Raw genomic sequence first — 20,415 nt, forward strand, 5'->3', positions numbered from 1 at the left:
GCTGGCAAAACACATCTACAACTGCATCCGGAGTATATGTAGTAAATAAAGGTGAACACATTTCAAATGGGAGAGCATAGTATTTGTGCACTATATGTTACACTATGCTGTACTTCTAAATATTATGATTTTGATCACAGACAACATGCGGGCACAATAATAAAATAAAAAACTAAAGTGAGAATAAAAATGTGTATATGTATATTAAGTAAATGACAATTCATTTAGATAAAATATACCTTTAAGGAGGATTGTAACCCAAAATATTAAAATGTTCATACATTTGTGATTACGAAATGAGGGTTATCACTAAGAAGTATGTTATATTTATTCAATGTGCAGCCATATTGGTTTCCACCTTTGATTTGTCTTCTAATAAACAATAGGAAACAATGTCATTTTTCTGGTACGCTAGCAATACCAAAGAGCAGTTTTTTTCATTTGTTTCCTAAAGACTACATTAAAGGGGTAGTCCAGTGGTGAAAAATGTATCCCCTATCCTAAGGATAGGGGATAAGTTTGAGACCGCGGGGGCCCCGACCGCTGGGGCCCCCCGCGATCTCTCTGTACGGGGCCCCGGCTCTCCGCCCAGATAGCGGGTGTCGACCCCCGTACGAAGCGGCGGCCGACACGCCCCCTCAATACATCTCAATGGCAGAGCCGGAGATTGCCGAAGGCAGCGCTTCGGCTCTGCCATAGAGTTGTATGGAGGGGGCGTGTCGGCCGCCGCTTCGTGTGGAGGTCGACACGCCCCCTTCCCGCGGGCTGTCGGGGCTCCGTACAGGAGATCGCAGGGGGCCCCAGCAATCTCAAACTTATCCCCTATCCTTAAGATAGGGGATAAGTTGTAAACCACTGAGTCACCACTGGACTACTCCTTTAAAGGTGAATATCCATATGGCTGTTCTTTCAGTTTTTTTTGTTTTTTTTAAATGTCTGAAGAGTTTTAAAAAAAAGTAAATAAAACATGATCAGCCAAACTCAATCAATGACTCTTACTTTTGATTTACTAATAATTTGGCGGTTGTATATTTTAGTTTTAAACCTCAGTAAAGTGAAATAGGGTACACCTGTAATATTGTGTATATATATGAGAAAGGTGGTGTGAGACCACAGAAACATTGTCTTCTTTTCAGCTGGAATAAATCACTTTTTGTATTTTTGATACTCCAGTGTGCTGCAATCGCTTCTTTCCCCTCTCTCTCTCTCTCTCTCTCTCTCTCTCTCTCTCTAATAAATATATATATATATATATATATATTAATTTTTTTATTTATTTAAAGAAGATGTCCAGCAAAAAAATGTTTTGCCCCAATCCGCCGGGGCGACCTGTACGGGCCCCGTCTCTGCTCAAGGAAATGACGTTTCGCACCCAGCTTGTCAGCTGAATGAAACATGCACCCCCCCCCCCCCCCCCACACTTATCTGTATGGGAGAGGCGGAGACACAGCATTCTCGTGTCTCTGCCTCTCCCATAGAGATGAATGGAGGGGGCGTGTTTTTCGACCATCTGTCATGCTGGGTACGAAAGGTGCATTAGCGGAGCAGAGCTTCTTTAAAGACAGTTTTAGACACTGTCATAAACCTTCCCTATTGTATGTGTCTAGCTGTGTAAGAATTTACTGGAGGGATATTGACGATAATGTAAAGCTAGGTATTTCCTGAATCTAAATTTCAAAAACACATTTGGTCATTTAAAAGCTTGTCCTTAAAATAAGATGGAAACAATATTTATTAACTTTACAGTGTTCCCTAAATATGTATAATCTCTTTTAATATGTTCTACAGACTATTCTAAAGGCCAGGCGTACTCAAATATTTTTAGTGATGAGATCTGAGCTAAACACTAAGGCCTGATTCACCAAGCGGCCATAGTGCCATGAAAGAAATAGACACTGTCTGTTGTAGAACATGATTATTACCCTAATAAAAAGTCACAGGGTAAAACGAGTGACTGAAGTGGGGATGATGTTAATCTACTTTTCCCTGTAAGACCCGAATACTGCCACACACCGTACCGCTGAATGTAATACTGCCTCACACTGTGCCTCTGAATGTAATACTGCCTCACACTGTGCCTCTGAATATAATACTGCCACACACTTTGCCCCTGAATATAATAATGCCAGACATTGTGCCCCTGAATATAAAACTGCCACACCGTTCCCCTAAATATTATACTGCCGCACACTGTGGCACTGAATATATTACTGTGAACACAGTAGACATGTGTGGACATGTGTTAGGGTACTTTCTCATTATCTATCTGTATGTGGAATTATTTATGTGGATTGTACTCTCTGCTACTAATATATTGTCTCCCTGCACACAATGTCATGCTATGATCTGATTTAGCAATTGTACCAGGTTGTCATCTTATGAGTCATACAATTTTTGTAGGATCCATTATTTGCATTAGGATGGTATACACAGAATATTTATCAATTTAGGACGGGTGCCAATTCCTAGGGGAGGGGTTTCATGGCCCCTCCCCCGGGTTGTGCTTTAGCGCTTAGGGAGCTGTTTTAATTGTTTTTATTACATTGTCCCCTCACAAGTGTGATATATGTCTTGTATACTAGAATTTTGTACAATAAACCTTTGAGTATTTTTTCTGATTACGGAGTGCTGCTTTAAATCAGTGTTGCTTGGTCTTTTCTATATGATCTGAATATATTATTGTCACACACTGTGCTCCTGAATATAATACTGCCACACTGTGCCCCTGAATATTCTACTGCCGCACACTGTGCCCCTAAATATATTACTGCCACACACTGTGACCCTGAATATATTACTGCCACACACTGTGCCCTTAAATATATTACTTTAATTACAATTGACCACATAAGTGGTCACTAGTACCCTAAATTTACCATCCACTATTATTGAAAAAAGGGCGAAAAAAGTAAAACATAACTTTTAATATTGTGCCTATTAATTAAAATCCCAATAGGTGGTCTCTCTATATGTACTGAAACATTCATGAAGCATATAACAACATGCCATTGATTCGGTGATTTGCGGCTGCAGTCCGCAGTATAGGTAGAGAAAGACCACTCGTATTGTTATTTAAAACACTATACACATCGCCCCCCCCCCCCCCCGACGTTTCACCACAAGCAGGTGGCTTTCTCAAGGGTTCATGGGCAAATGGCCATTTGCCCATGAACCCTTGAGAAAGCCACCTGCTGGTGGTGAAACGTCGTGGGGGGGGGGGGCAATGTGTATAGTGTTTTAAATAACAATACGAGTGGTCTCCCTCTACTTATACTGCTGAATCAATGCCATGTTGTTATATGCTTCATGAATGTTTCAGCACATAAAGAGAGACCACCTATTGGGATTTTAATTAATAGGCACAATATTAAAAGTTATGTTTTACTTTTTGCACACTTTTTTCATTAATAGTGGATGGTAAATTTAGGGTACTAGTGACCACTTATGTGCTCAATTGTAAATAAAGTCTAAAAATTACCCTCCATCCATAGGTCCTTTTGTGCTATTCTTAAATATATTACTGTCACACACTGTGCCACTGGTATAATACTGCCTCACATTGTGCTTCTCATATTTTACTGCCACACACTGTGCCTCTGAGTATAATACTGCCAACAAAGAATGAGTTGTCTGTGCCCTTTCAATGAATTATGCCACTGTACTCCCACATGACTTGTGTCACTATGCCCCACATGAACTATGCCACTATGCCCTCCATGTACTGTGCCACTATGCCCCTCATGTACTGTGCCACTATGCCCCCATATACTGTGCCACATGTACAATGCCACTATGCCCTCCACAAGCTGCTCCACTATGCTCTCACATGAAATATGCCACTATGCCCCCTATGAACTGTGCCATTATGGCCCCAATGAACTGTCCCACAACTTCCATCATGCACAGACAGAAGGTCATGATGGGAGCTGTAGTTTTGCAACAACTGGAAAGTCACAGGTGAAAGAACACAACTGTTTACCTGAAAGGCTCCCTGTCCCAGGGCCCATGCTAATCTCTCTAGATTCTCCTGGATTCTCCTAGTCAGGGCTGGCAAGAACAGAATGATGCAGGCAGTGCATATCACATCACCTGCAGCACATAAGAAGAGCTGAGCGGCTGGTAGGGAACAGAGTGTTCCCTTTCTCCAGGCCGCACTCAGATATTCATTTGTATCAATGTCTTGAAGAAACTGCTATAAATGTATGCAGTGAGAGCCGGCTGGCGACCGCGGTCCACCAGTTAGGTATTGCTGCTATAGAGGAGATTTTATATTATGTATAACTATTTTTTTTTAATATGTCTCGTGCAGTTGTTAGGAGGTTTTTAGCCCGTCAACATCTACGTCAGAAGATAAGCATTAAACAAAGTGAGGACGCTTGTATTCAAGATTTTCTGCTCACAGTGGAGAATCTCGGACAGAATGCCTACCACTCTCTGGTCATTCAGAATGCATCTGATATTGCCCGCGACAAAGACAGACTTCACTTTGATAAAGATGTAAATAATGAGAAAAAAGGATCAACTAGTGATAAGAATGAAACTCTTACTAGGTAATTGTTCAGATAATATTCTGTACATGTTTGTCAAGTTGCATTAAAACTAAAGCTGAGCCACTGTTTTAAAGTGCCCATTTGGGTGCATTCACACTACAGAATGTCCGCACAGAGATATTTCAGGCGGACATTCCCTGCACAGCAGGCGCCAACTGAATAGTCAGCGCTAGGACCAGTCAGACATGTGCCGCCTCCATAGACGGCAATGCATATACAAAAGGATTACGACAAAGAATAAACATGTTGATTTTTTCCGTTGAAGTCCAGAATTTTAATTTTCACAGTGAATTATGGCATGTGCAAATTTAGCAGTGTGCACAGTGCAGTAGAATCCCATGGAAGCTAATGGGAGGCTGCGGCACCAAAATTTCCAAGAGGAATTTCTTCACTTGTATGTAGCATAGTGTGAATGCGCCCCAACACAGCTCAGTAATCATGCAGAGAGATCCGCACAAATAATTGCTGGATCGTCCATGCAGCCCTTAGCTGTCATCAGTCATCGGCTGCACATGCTCTAGTCATCGCCCGTCAGATGATTTGACAGGACAAAACAAAACAATTGCCCTGTATAATAGGGCCCTAAATGTAAAAGGCCTTTTACACAGGCACTTTATCATCCAAATATATGGTGTAAAAGGGCCAGCAGTCAGCCAATGAATGAGAGAACGCCTGATCATTCATACAGCTGGAAAAAAAACAACATAATTTAACAGCAGCACATCTTCCATATAAACAGGAGATACGCTGTCAACAATAATAAAAGTGAACGCACATATGATCCAATGATTGTTCTTGTGCTCTTTCATTCCTGATAACTGGGCCTTGTAAATAATAGATGCCGGATAATAGATGTTGTTCCTCAATGAGGGATTCTCCAGCACTAAGTTAAAAAGCCTTAATGTCTTGTTATTTATCATTATTATTTGTATTATTATATATTTTATCATAATTATTATGTTTTTATTTTTTAGAACCGATGAAATGAATGGTAAGGTTTTGGAAAGCCGTCTCGTAGGATACCGTTCCACACCCAATCTTTTTCATTCCTGTTCTGTTACGACTCCGTTTACTACAGGAAGCTTGTCTCGCTCAGCCTCAGGAGCATCCGCAAGGTCCCTTTCGTTACATACAGTATTAAGCTTCGATGAAGGTGGCAATCTACAGTCACCTCGGAAACAACCTCCCCCAAAACCAAAGAGAAACCCCACTACAAGACTAAGTGCTTCATATGAAGCTGTTAGTGCCTGTCTTATAGCAGCTACTAAGGAAATTGATAATGATGGTAAGCTAGGTTACAGTTGTCCGAATCCCTACTGTTTAAAACATAGTTTCAAGTAATAACAATTATCAACCAACTTGGAACTTCTAGGACCCTATTACACTAGGGAATTATTGTCCAAACAGGCTGATTTTTCTGTGTATAAAAGGGCCAGCAACCAGCTTGTTGGCTGCACATCTCCCCATGTAATAGGTGATATTCAGCTGCCTAATTTTGAAAGCAGATCCAGCGATTGTTTGTGTGGCCCTCCCTTTGTAACGGTCTAACCTTTTAATAGGCTATTTAAATGAGCGGTGATCTATGTGAGCAGCACTCATTTACTGATAGTGTTAGCCAGTGTAATATGTGGAAAATATTAGTGCGGACATTCTGCAGACTGCATGATATGGCAGTGCTAGGACCGCACAGGAATGCGGCAATGCATTCTGTGCGGAGTTCGTAGAAAGAATGGACATGTCCTTTCTTTCTGTAGACACCAGAATCGGAATTTCCACACTAGAAACATCTGGCGCCAAAATTCCGTTGTGTAAACAGTGCAGCAGAATCCCATTGAAATCAATGGGACTCTTCTTCTGCGGAATCTCTGTGCAGAATTCCAATGCAGAATTCTGCACAGAAATTCTGACATGTGAACATAGTCTTAGAAGCACACAGCTACTTTGACTAGTTTTTTGCATCAATATAAATGACAATAAATCATACAACTTAAAGGGGTTCTCCGGTGCTTACACATCTTTTCCCCTATCCATCCTGATCGCAGGAGTCCCGCCACTGGGGACCCCCGTGATCTTGCACGCGGCACTCCGTTTGTAATCAGTCCCCGGAGCGTGTTCGCTCCAGGTCTGATTACAGACGACCACCGGGTCGGTGGCGTGTGACGTCACACACCGCTGGCCCGCTGGTCGCCTGTAATCAGACCCGGTGCGAACACGCTCCGGAGACTGATTACAAGCGGGGTGCCGCGTGCAAGATCACGGGGGTCCCCAGCGGCGGGACTCCCGTAATCAGGCATCTTATCCCCTATCCTTTGGATAGGGGAAAAGATGTGTTAGGCTGGGTCCACACTACGTTTTGTCCCATACGGGAGCGCATACGGCAGGAGGGAGCTAAAACCTCGCGCTCCCGTATGTGACCGTATGCGCTCCCGTATGTCATTCACTTCAATGAGCCGACCGGAGTGAAACGTTCGGTCCGGTCGGCTCATTTTTGCGCCGTATGCGCTTTTACAACCGGACCTAAAACCGTGGTTGACCACGGTTTTAGGTCCGGTTGTAAAAGCGCATACGGCGCAAAAATGAGCCGACCGGACCGAACGTTTCACTCCGGTCGGCTCATTGAAATGAATGACATACGGGAGCGCATACGGTCACATACGGGAGCGCGAGGTTTTAGCTCCCCCCTGCCGTATGCGCTCCCGTATGGGACAAAACGTAGTGTGGACCCAGCCTAAGCACCGGAGAACCCCTTTAACATAGAGGATGAGATTTATCAAAACCTGTTTAGAGAAAAAGTGGAACAGTTGCCCATAGCAATCAATCAGATTGCTTCTTTAGTTTTTAAAAAGCCCTCTGAAATTAGTTGCTTTGGGTAACTGCTCCACTTTTCCACTTTTTTTATTTCAGGTTTTGATAAATCTCACCCTAAATGGCAAAATAGGGAACATAGTGAACATTTGCTTCCATTATTGAAATGTTACTAGAAAATTGAAATATACACTTTACATAGTTAGTATGGTTGAAAAAGACATACGTCCATGAAGTTTAACCAAGGAGATGAAGGGAAGGGGTATGGTTGGATGAAGGGGAAGGGATGTGATACATTGAATTTATAATTGAATTCCATTCATGCAATAGAGCTACTGAAACACGCTTATTGACAAAACAAATTATTAGCCAAAAAGGAGTTGTTGGAATTGAATGAAATGTATACATATAGATGCAATGATGATATATGTACACTATTGCTATACTAGAGAAAAAGGATAAGTTCATTGGGAAAACTGTACAATGATAAGGAGGGTCTAGTACAGGGGTCTCAAATTGGTGGCCCTCCAGATGTTACAAAACTTCAACTCTCAGCATGCCTGGACATGCCCACATAGCCTTGGCTGCAGCTAATGGCTGTCTGGGAATGCTGGGAGTCAAAGTTTTTCTACATCTGGAGGGCCACAAGTTTGGAACCCCAGGTCTAGTACCTTGTTAGGCCGCCTCTAGCCTAGATTCAATTCAATTCAAAGATACACAGTTGAGTTCAGTTTCCATGTGGCATCTGTAGCACATTTGCCCACAGATGTTGCAGCAGGGACTTTAGATTCTGCACACTCGTAGGTTGCCAATACTGGATCTCCATAAATGCTAGATTGGCGATAATTCTGGCAATCAATTGGGCCAAGGAAGTGCTGCAATCTGGTGGAAACATTTCTTGGAAACCTTGCTGGAAAATGTCAGATGAAAGCCCTGTCATGATAGTATAAACCAATAGATAGAGCCAAAGTGTCTAGTAAATTAAAGAAATTTGTTCAGTGCACAATACACTAATAATAATCACCTATCAAAAATAGCATCAAACATAAATAAATATACAATGAATAATCTTTATGGAACATGCATGATTACATAAAACATCATTAAAAAGGATAAACAACAGTAAGAAAAATGTGCAGAGATCAGATATGTGCTATTCTCTTGAAAGCACCAAAGAATCTCTCATGGTATAGTAGTAAAAAGTTTGATGCAATATGCAATCAACACAAATACTAAATAATGTCACAAGGTGCACAGAAAAATGAGGCAAACACAGCATGTGAATTACAAGAGAAAAGGAGTGCAACAAACTAAATGTCACTGATGAGGTGTGGGAGCTGGAAGAAAGGGGACAAAAGGTGCCAAGAGGCAGAGACGCCATGCAGCCACTGACACCATCTCACCACAATGTCCCACAGAGTCATGCTTTTATACTCGCCGGATCTTGTCACGCACTACCCCTACGCCATTTCGCTACTCGCTTCATCAGGGAGACTCATGGACACTCTCTGATGAAGCGAGTAGCAAAATGGCATAGGGGTAGTATGTGACCAGATCCAGTGGGTATAATAGCATGACTCTGATTGGGATGTGGTAGTTTGATACTTGTTATTCATTCTCCAGGGGACATTGTGGTGAGATGGTGTCAGTGGCTGCATGGCGACTCTGCCTCTTGGCACCTTTTGTCCCCTTTTTTCCAGCTCCCACACCTCATCAGTGACATTTAGTTTGTTGCACTCCTTTTCTCTTGTGATTCACATGCTGTGTTTGCCTCATTTTTCTGTGCACCTTGTGACATTATTTGGTATTTGTGTTGATTTCATATTGCATCAAACTTATTGCCACTATACCATGACAGATTCTTTGGTGCTTTTAATAGAATAGCACATATCTGATCTCTGCACATTTTTCTTACTGTTGTTAATCCTTTTTAATGATGTTTTATGTAATCATGTATGTTCAATAAAGATTATTCATTTTATCTATTTATGGTTGGTGCTATTTTTGATAGGTGATTATTTTTTTTCCCTGCCATGATAGGTAACACATGTGGCCAAAGGATGTTCTACACATATTGGTGAGTTGTTGACGTCCCTCGTATCACTATTCGGGGTGACCGACTGCCATATGCAATAGCTCCCCGGATCAGCACACCAACAGTCAGAGCAGTATATCACTCCAAAGCAAAAACAGGATTGCTACTGCCTGTGTGCCATGTGTAAATGGAAGGCAATACATATGCTTAGATGGCTCGTAATACATCAAAATTACCATTCGGCTTCTCTTAGTCCAATGATATTTCTCTTCTAGAATTCTGTAAACTGGGCAAAATGACTTCAAGTGCACTGTAGAGGCATGTCTAGCAGTCAAAGATCTCTCACCAATTGGTACACTATCTTAAAGTAGCCTCTAAGAGCCTTTTTGTTGGGAAGCCAGGGGGAAGCACTTTTCTGTCTCCTTAAGGAAAGACCCAGTATCTGATATTTCTATTGATTTTTTTTGGTCAGTGTATGTTTCTTTAAATGGCTTAGTACTGCCTAAAATTTAAAACTAAGATTTTTTATTAATTTTTAGGTTTGTCTCGGCCAAGACCACATAGTGATGATTATAGCACAATGAAAAAAATTCCTCCACCAAAACCAAAGAGGAGTCCTAATACAAAACTAAGTGGCTCTTATGAGGAGATATGTGTTCACAGATTAGAAGGAAAACCATTAAGTATGTTAATAAAAAAAAGTCATCGTGACTTTGGGACCATGCAGAGGGCAGCTTCTGCAGACGGACCTCACCAAGGTAATCTAACTTTGTATATGTCACGGGAAGAAGATGAAAATGAACCAGTGTACATTGAGATGGTTGGAAATGCTAAGAAGAATTGTTCTATTGAGGCCAACAGTCCTGAACAAGGAGAAGCGGTCTATGAAGAGATGAAATATTTCCATCCTGATCAGATTAATAGCAATACCGTAACAACAGGGAGTTCCCAATTATTTTTACAGAACATAAACCTGGCTTCAGTTATAAGTCACCATGTCAGTAAAAAAGAGGATGTACAGTCCAAGGATCCATGTGACATACCAGCTCCATTTCCAAACCTCCTTCCTCATAGACCTCCTCTTTTGGTATTTCCCCCTGCTCCAGTAACTTGCTCTCCTGCTTCTGATGAGTCACCATTGACACCACTTGAAGTTATAAAACTCCCAGTTCTTGAAACAAATATTAACTATGTTATACAGGCTGAATGTTCCAGTCCTATATCACCTCAGTGTTCAAAACACCAAAAAGGAGAAAATGAAAGACCATCTTCACCAGCGTTTACTGTGTTTAGTGTGTCAAGTAGGATGTCTCCACCTTCTACTCCCCCTGTACATCCATCTTCTGCTTCTTACCAGTCCTCAACACACTTTGCTTTTCCAACAGAAACTCCATATGCTTTGTTAGTCAACACAGCTAAAAAGACAATAAATTCAGAGACATTAAAATCTTTGTCTAGATCAAGCCCTGTTTTATCAGATGGTTCAAGTAGCACAATGCCTAAACTTCCCTTTTCTTCTCCGGTGAAAATTGCAAGGACAATACAGACTAAATCTCCTTCTTCATTCCCAACCAGTGTTACTAATGCAAGTCAAGTTACTAGCCCACTCGATGAGTTAACTACACTCTTTAATTCAGGAAGGAGTCTACTGAGAAAATCGGCAGCTGGACAGAAGATTCGGGAACTTGAAGGTATATATAATGTATTTGATTATATTGAGCCATCCAGTATAAGCTTCTCTCAGTACATTAATTTAATTCTTTATTATATATGATTTCATAAATATTTTTTTTAGATATATATGACGTTATTATAGTGTCAATTTTTGGTTGTTTTTGAATAATACAATAAAACAGCTTGACATGTACCAACTCCCAACTTTTATGCAGAAAAAAATAGGGAAAAAAAGGTCAGTGCTCAATGTTCCGTTCATGTACTTTGCACTCCCTTTGTGATGTTGTGCTGCAGGCGCAACACCACCACTTGCATGAAACAAAAACAGGACTCAGGGATACCGATGGTCCTTTAAAGGTACTGCTGGCAGACAGGTATCCTCCTGCAAGTTGGAATCCTATGCAGGAAACATTTGAAGTTCAAGGAGAGTGGTTGGAGCAGTGTTCTTACGATCGCCTGAGTTTTACCCCTCTTCATAAGGTCTCACAAAGGGACCTGAAACGTGTTGTCTGCTACCAATCCTTGAACTTCAAGTCCCATTTTTTTTTATGTTAATATAACTAAACTTTCAAAATTGAGTGGCCTATGAAATAGTTTGAACTCAATACAAATACTAATCCTATTGAATTTTTCATGTCTTATGAATTGTTTCACTTCTAGTCAAACTTTAAGGTTTTTAACACCTCCCAATATATTCCTTAGAACTCTGATCAGAGAATGCTACATAAAAAAAAAAATCTTAATTTACGTTTTAAAGAAACTATATGGCACTTGGTTATGATAGATCAAGTAATTCTGCAGTTGTAAATCTAGCTTTATTTCAATGTAATCTTTCTGTAGTTTTTCCTATTTCATGTGAATGCAAAATAACTTTTGAGACACATTGTAATGAGCATCAGACTGTATAAATAAATACAAATCAGGACCCAGATTTGGAAACAGGTGGTAGCTGTCCAAAAAAAAAAAATCATGCAAATTGTAAAGTAGTATTTTGGCAGCCACCTATGAGGACAAAGCCTGATATAACCTGCAATGCATTCACCTGCACAGAATGGTTTCTAGCTATCTTCATACCTGACTTATTATGTGATAATTACTTCTGGGAAAACCTCTTCCAGGAAACTTAGCAATAAATACTTCACAGAAAATCATCATGACATTTTATCATGTCCTTCTCCTACACTTAAATGTACTTGTGAAAAATAGCTTGATTTGCATGCACAGTATGTTTATTTCACTTTCAATGGACTTGTTTTCCTCTGTTGAATTGGATGATGATTTATTTATGTTATTCTAAGCTATTAGTCTTGTATTAGCCTATGGCTTCCATGACCTCCTTCGGCATCAAGGTTAACCCCTCCAGGACCAAGGGCATACAGGTACGCCCTCGCGTCCTGGGACTTAAGGGCTGGAAATCATTTAGCAAGCACCCCATGAAAAACCCTGGGGGGGGGGGGGTCCTGAGACCCTTATATGACTCCATTTTGGAAACCACACCCCTCACGTAATGTAATAAGGGGTACAGTGAGCATTTTCACCCCACAGGTGTCTGACAGATTTTTGGAACAGTGGTCCGTGAAAATGAAAAATGTACTTTTTCATTTGCAAAGCCCACTGTTCCAAAGATCTGTCAAACGCCAGTGGGGTGTAAATGCTCACTGCACCCCTTATTAAATTCTGTGAGGGGTGTAGTTTCCAAAATCAGGTCACATGTGGGGGTCCACTGTTCTGGCACCACAGGGGCTTTGTAAACACACATGGCGCCTGACTTCCATTCCAAACAAATTCTCTCTCCAAAAGCTCAATGGCGCTCCTTCTCTTCTGAGCATTGTAGTTAGCCCACAGAGCACTTTACATGCACATATGGGGTATGTTCTTACTCATAAGACACGTGGTTAAAAATTTTGGGAGGCTTTTTCTCCTATTACCCCTTGTGAAAATGAAAAATTTGGGGTAACCAGCATTTTAGTGGAAAAAATTAAATATTTTCATTTTCACGTTCAATTTTAACAAAAAATAGTCAAACACCTATGGGCTTTTAAGGCTCAAAGTACCCTTTGCTACGTTCCTTTAGGGGTGTAGTTTCCAAAATAGTATGCCATGTGTTTTTTTTTCTGTTCTGGCACCATAGTGGCTTCCTAAATGGGACATGCATCCCAAAAACCATTTCAGCTAAATTTGCTTTCCAAAAGCCAAATGTGGCTCTTTCTCTTCTGAGCATTGTAGTGCGCCCACAGTGTACTTGACCTCCACACATGGGGTATTTCCATACTCAGAAGAGATGGGGTTACACATTTTGGGGGGCATTTTCTCCTATTACCCCTTGTAAAAAAAAATCATTTGGGGGAAAAAACTGCATTTTAGTGAAAAGAAAAATTCATTTACACAGCCAACTTTAATGAAAAGTCGTCAAACACCTGTGGGGTGCTAAGGCTCACTGTACCCCTTGTTACGTTCCTTGAGGGGTGCAGTTTCCAAAATAGTATGCCATGTTGTTGTTATTTTGCTGTTCTGGCACCACAGGTGCTTCCTAAATGCGACATGCCCCCCAAAATCCATTTCAGAAGAACTCACTCCTTCCCTTTTGAGCCCTCTACTGCGCACGCAGAACTTTTTACATACATATGAGGTATTTCCTTATTCAAGAGAAATTGGGTTGCGAATTTTGGGAGGATTTCTCTCCTTTTGCACCTTGTAAAAATTCAAAAACTTGGTCTACAAGAACATGCGAGTGTACAAAATGAAGGTTTTCAATTTTCTCCTTCACTTTGCTGCTATTCCTGTTAAACACCTAAAGGGTTAACACACTTTCTGAATGTCATTTTGAATACTTTGAGGGGTGCAGTTTTTATAATGTGGTAATTAAAGGGTTATTTCTAATATGAAGGCCCCTCAAATCCATTTCAAAACGGAACTGGTCCCTGAAAAACTCAGATTTTGAAAATGTAGACATATTGTATATGTGAATCAATATATCATTTATTTGGCATGTCTATTTTCCTTACAAGCTTCAAAGATTAAAAAAAAAAAAAAAAAGCTAACTTTTCTAATTTTTTCATGAAATTTTGGAAGTTTTTACCAAGAAATGATGCAAGTATCAACGGAAATTTACCACTATGTTTAAGTAGAATATGTCACGAAAAAACAGTCTCTGAATCAAATTCATAAGTAAAAGCATCCTAGAGTTATTAATGCTTAAAGTGACAGTGGTCAGATGTGTCACATAATAATTTTATGTTTGCTGTTGAAACAAAACATTGTGAAAACTATTACATAGAAGGCAGGAAAGAGGAATTTACTTACAATATTCAAAACTCATTTTTTAGAAGGGCTTCACTTTCAACACTTTCTTAGAAAGGTTCCTTGCCAATACAGTTATAACAATGTGTCCCCCCTGCGGGCACCCACTAAAATCAATTGTGGAGAGATCAGGCAATGAGTCTTTAATTTTGCTGCATTGGCACCATGGTATAAATTAATTGATGTCTGTTCAAATGAATGGGATGTCATGCAGGGCCGTTCTTCCCAAGGGGAAGATGCTCTTTGTTCCTGTTCTCCACTTTAGCCAAGAGATTGACATCCTAAACAAGGGACTCCTCTCTAATAACTTTCTTCCAAACTACATAGGCTACAGTATGTTCACACACAGTTTTTTTTTTTGTATGTTTGTTTGTTTTTTTCTTAATTTTTGTAAAAAGTAAGTTTTATACAAAGCGCATAAAGAGAACGTAGAAAAAGGTAACAGGTCTCTACTGCCCAAAATAAATATAGTCTTCCAACAATAAATAAACAAAATAAGCAAAAAATAAGCAAAAAGATAAGAAGGAAGATGCTTAAAACATAATTTTTTTAATCACAAATAATAATATCCACCACTGATGTGTAAGTGTAATGGGAACATTTCTAATGCTTCAAAAATATTGATAATTTTATACCCCATTGCTTTAGTTAATGTAGGCTGCTTATAGTAATCTGAATTTTTTTATTTTGCATATTTATTTATTTCCTTTATTTTCATTTCTTAGCTTCTTTGTATTTATTTGTTTTATACAACATCTGTTTGACATGAACATGAGTTTATTCAATATTTTCTGCATGAAAAACAGGAAACACAGTTGTAGACTTACATTCAGGTGAACCATATAATGAACTTTGAATGGAGAAGTGACATGGCATGACGTGCAATGGTTGACCGTTCATGGTGATGTCATTTTCATGTGCTAACAACATGTTTGTTTGAACTCGAATTTCACCTCTCAATGTTTGCACACATCAGAAGTGCACATAAAGTTGATGTGTTAGGATATGTACTATTGTACACATATTAAAATGTTACAACTTATAAGTGCTGCTTGTAATAAATGACCCCAGAAATGCAATTATTTGACTGCCTCAATAACTGCAACTTGGAACTGTGAGATTAGACACAGCACATTCATTAAACAACTTAACAATGTTGACGTATATAGAGAACACGTAAAGAGTAAGATCACTAATCTTGTTGGTGGCTGTACCCTAATTAATGTTTAAAACATGACCATCTGAACCCACTTTAATTCACATGCAATATATATATATATATATATATATATATATATATATTAGTTCTGTTACACATAACTACTATATTCAAGTGTACAGTATACCCTTTCTACAAGAGCAATGCAAATGAGAGTTCTAATACTGTATCATTTTAAAGGGAATGTGTCACCAAATTATACTTTTTTTTCTTAAAGGTTAAATACATTTGTTTATATAGTTTATATTTTTTGGGAAATCTTTAGAAAAAAACTTCCCTTGTCAGAAAATATGAAAAATAATAATTAAAATTTTCTTATATCCCACTGTTGACCAGTAGAGGGAGCTAAAATAAGAATGTGAAGGGAAAGTAACTTGAAACTTGGCTGCTGCAAATTTGACCCACCCCTCTCCCTGCTGGTGACCTCACACCTCCCTTCCTCTTGTGTCTGTGCAAGAGAAGGGGGAGAAATTCACCTGTGCCGCAACATCTTGTTGGTGACTGAACAGTGGTAAAGTACAGCTTCTACAGATTAATGGTGTATATATATATATATATATATATATATATATATAAAGAATCTGCGGCAGATGCAGCATATTACAATACCAGTGGATGACATTTTAACAGATCTATTCCATGGTTCCCAGTCTAGTGTAAACATGTCCGCCTGCAGTCAGTCTGCGGTGACCCAGTAAGGGACAGACATAGTCAGTGACGCACGCACACTCAGAACAAAGACACATGCAGACTTTGTACCGAGTGTAGCTCCCACGCACAGCTTTCCCAGGCTCCTGAAGAGCACGTGATATGCTTTGCACTGAAACGTTTATATTAATTAAGGAACCTGGTAAAGCTGTGTCTTACAGTTATGCCCTGTAATGACTCATGTCCCTGTAATGATAACAGAGCCTTTCTCACGCAGCTTTCCCAGACTGCTGAATGGCATGGGATCTGCTTAGTACTGACATTTCTGGCCATTCGGGAGTTTGGAAAAGCTGTGTGTGACAGTCAGACTTTGTTATCATTACAGGACCATGAGTCATTATAGGGTCTGACTGCCACACACACACAGCTTTCCCAGGCTCCTTAATGGCCATAAATGTTTCAGTAAAAAAAAGGTCAGGAGCCTTGGAAAGCTGTGTGTGACAATTAGTGAGGAGGTCTGCACATTGAGGAGGTCAGGGATGTGCAGGGAGCTGAGCGTCAGGACTGACATGTCACAGAGGTGAGCATGGGGAAGGAGGACGGAAGGGACTGCAGCTCTAAACATTTTTTTCATATCAACTGGCTCCAGAAAGTTAAACAGATTTGTAAATTACTTCTATATTAAAATCTTAATCCTACCAGTACTTATCAGCTGCTGAAGTTGAGTTGTCATTTTCTGTTTGACGACAGTGCTCTCTGTTGACAACTCTGTCTGTCTCAGGAACTGTCCAGAGTAGGAGCAAATCCCCATAGCAAACCTCTCCTGCAAGAGCACTGTTGTAACACAGAAAAGAACAACTCTACTTCAGCAGCTGATAAGTACTGGAAGGATAAAAAAAATGTAATAGAAGTAGTTTAAAAATCTGTTTAACTTTCTAGAGCCAGTTGATATGAAAAAAAAATAATTCACCGGAATACCCTTTTAACTCCTTAAAGCGTACCTGTCATAGAGCAAAAAAAAGTGATATGTTAATCGGGACCCAATCCTGATCATGTGCATATAATTTTTATGTGTCTCGGACCTATATATCCAGAGATATAAGCATTTATCTTCTGGTGAGTTACATTTTCATTGTGCGGGCTGGAGGGGGCGTGTCAGTCTGTCTCCCTCACAGGAGCAAGCCTGTGCAGTCAGCCAATCAGTGCTCTCTACTCTGTAACCCTTTCCTCTCTGGTTTTATGCTGTGTCATGTGTCAGAGGAAAATACTTGGAGCTTGCCTGTAGTAATCAGAAGACATTATGAATTCATAACAGGATAAAATGTATAAATATAAGAATAGATCTTTATAAAAGTACAGCATTTTTATGAATACATGTTCTATCTGTTTTATCTTCTCCTAGTAAAGCTGGATGCTATTCAGCATAGCTGTCACTATATGTGTCATTCATCTTTCACAGACTCCTGAATGTCTGATCAACTTCTTTGTCATTCAGGAGTCCGAGAAAGCTTTGACTATTTCAGCATGCTGGGAGTTGTACTTTAGTAACAACTGAAGCTGCAATGTTTGTAAATAACTGTGTTAGAGCAGTGTTGCCTCCAGCTGTTGTAAAAATACAGCTCCCAGCATGTCCACACATCCTTTATCTGTAGTTTTGCATACACTCAATAGAAATCTCCTATACTGGATACTGGTATGCTTTACAGCTGGTATCCAGTATGCTGTAAAATCTAGACTAGTCTCTCTGTCTAAAAGACAGGCGACCCCTGGTGGCGGCTATTTTGAGCTTGAATTTCAGGTGAAAATGAAAAAAATATTTTACAGGTGTATATTGTGAAATGTCATATTATAATGAGTCCTGCAATATATGAAAAGTTTTTAACAATGACAGTGCCTCTTTAACCCCCTAAGGACCATGGGTTTTTCCGTTTTTGCACTTTCATTTTTTCCTCCTCACCTTTTAAAAATCATAACCCTTTCAATTTTGCACCTAAAAATCCATATGATGGCTTATTTTTTGCGCCACCAATTCTACTTTGCAGTGACATTAGTCATTGTACCCAAAAATCTACGGCGAAACGGAAAAAGAAATCATTGTGCGACAAAATTGAAGAAAAAACGCCATTTTGTAACTTTTGGGGGCTTCCGTTTCTACGCAGTACATTTTTTGGTAAAAATGACACCTTATATTTATTCTGTCGGTCCATAGGGTTAAAATGATACCCTACTTATATAGGTTTGATTTTGTCATACTTCTGTAAAAAATCATAACTACATGCTGAAAAATGTATATGTTTAAAATTGTCATCTTCTGACCCCTATAACTTTTTTTATTTCTCCACTTATGGAGCGGTACGAGGACTCATTTTTTGCGCCGTGATGTGAAGTTTTTAGCGGTACCATGTTTGTATTGATCGGACTTTTTGATCGCTTTTTATTCATTTTTTCATGATATGAAAAGCAACCAAAAATACGTCATTTTGGACTTTTGATTTTTTTTGCGCGTACGCCATTGACCGTGCGGTTTAATTAATGATATATTTTTATAGTTCGGACATTTACGCATGCAGCGATACCACATATGTTTATATTTATTTTTATTTACATGGTGTTTTTTTATGGGAAAAGGGGGGTGATTTGAACTTTTATTTAGGAAAGAGTTAAATCACATTTATTAAGTTTTTTTTTTACACTTTCTTTTTGCAGTGTTATAGCTCCCATAGGGACCTATAACACTGCACACACTGATCTTTTACCCTGATCCCTGCAAAGCCATAGCTTTGCAATGATCATGGTTATGGGCGGTCGATTGCTCAAGCCTGAATCTCAGGCCTGGAGCAATCAATCACCGAGGGGACACGCCGGAGGCAGGTAAGAGGACCTCCGCTCATGTCCCAGCTGATCGGGACACCGCATTTTCACTGCGGTGGTCCCGATCAGCCCCACTGAGCAGCCGGGAAGGTTTTACTTTCGGTTTAGACGTGGCGTTCAACTTTGAACGCCGCGTCTAAAGGGTTAATAGCACGCGGCACCGCGATCACTGCCGCGCGCTATTAGCCCCGGGTCCCGGCATGTATCAGATACATGCCGGGACCGACCCGATATGACGCGGGGTCACCGTGTGAACCCGCGTTATATCGCGGGAGCCGGCCAAGGACGTAAATATACGTCCTTGGTCGTTAAGGGGTTAAGGATGCAGGGCATACGGGTACGCCCCCGTTCCCGAGGCATACCTGTATGTCCTGTGCCCCACTAATGGGGTTTAAACCATTCTCACAAGCGGAGAACGGGTTAAACCTTCTGGGTCTCAGTTGCTACGGGTAGCCAGGACCCACGGCTAATGCAGGGCACTGTCGATCGGGCTGATGCCCGGCATTAACCCTTTAGATGCTGCGATCAAAGTTGATTGAGGCATCTAAACTGAAAGTTAAACTATCCCGGCAGCTCAGCGGAGCTGATTGGGACAATTACAACAGAATCGCGATGTCCCGATCAGCGACAGGAAGTTCCTCACCTGCCTCCTCGTTGTCCAATCGGTGATATGCCTGCGCAGAATGCTAGAGCAGCAGAGCGCCGGTAACACTGATCAATATTTTTAGCTCCTAAGGGGGTTAAAAAAATTTTTAAAATTTGTTAAAAAAAATTAAGAGAATACATGTGAATAAGCCCCCCTCCCCAATAAAAGTTTAAATCACCCACTTTTTCCTATTTTTTAAATAAAATAATGTAAGGTTAGCTAAACCGCACGGTCGATGGCATACACGTACAAAAAGTACCAACGTCCAAAATAGTGAATTTTTGGTAACTTTATATATAAATATTAATAAAAAGCAATCAAAAAGTCCCATCAAAACAAAAATGGTACCGATAAAAACTACAGACCACGACGCAAAAAAACAAGCTTTCATATAGCCCCATAAACGCAAAAATTAAGTTATAGAAGTCAGAAGATGACAATTTTAAACATTCTAATGTTGGTGCATGTAGTTATGATGTTTTTTTAAGTAGTAAAATAAATAAAACCTACATAAATTGGGTATCCCTGTGGACCTACAGAATAAAGACCATGTGGACCTACAGAATAAAGATAATGGCCCTGATTTACTAAAATCCGAGTATTCTTTCTGGAGTGTTTTAGATTTCACTCCTCTTTTTATGGGAGCTGATTTACTAATGTACATTTT

At 40.0% G+C, this 20,415-nt stretch overlaps 1 protein-coding gene across 8 annotated transcripts in view; it reads left to right on the forward strand.

The window, feature by feature from the left end:
• Positions 1-20,415, forward strand: part of MYO16 (myosin XVI) — a 483,589-nt gene that overhangs the window by 424,017 nt on the left and 39,157 nt on the right. For all 8 annotated transcript variants that reach the window (XM_056555738.1, XM_056555737.1, XM_056555733.1 and 5 more), the window contains 3 exons: positions 4,310-4,550; positions 5,525-5,835; positions 9,930-11,081. In XM_056555738.1, the coding sequence (XP_056411713.1) occupies positions 4,310-4,550; positions 5,525-5,835; positions 9,930-11,081 (1,704 nt within the window). The remainder of the gene's footprint in view (positions 1-4,309; positions 4,551-5,524; positions 5,836-9,929; positions 11,082-20,415) is intronic.

The sequence above is a fragment of the Hyla sarda genome, chromosome 2 (genome assembly GCF_029499605.1).
Source record: "Hyla sarda isolate aHylSar1 chromosome 2, aHylSar1.hap1, whole genome shotgun sequence".
In the NCBI taxonomy this organism is placed as follows: Eukaryota; Metazoa; Chordata; class Amphibia; order Anura; family Hylidae; genus Hyla; species Hyla sarda.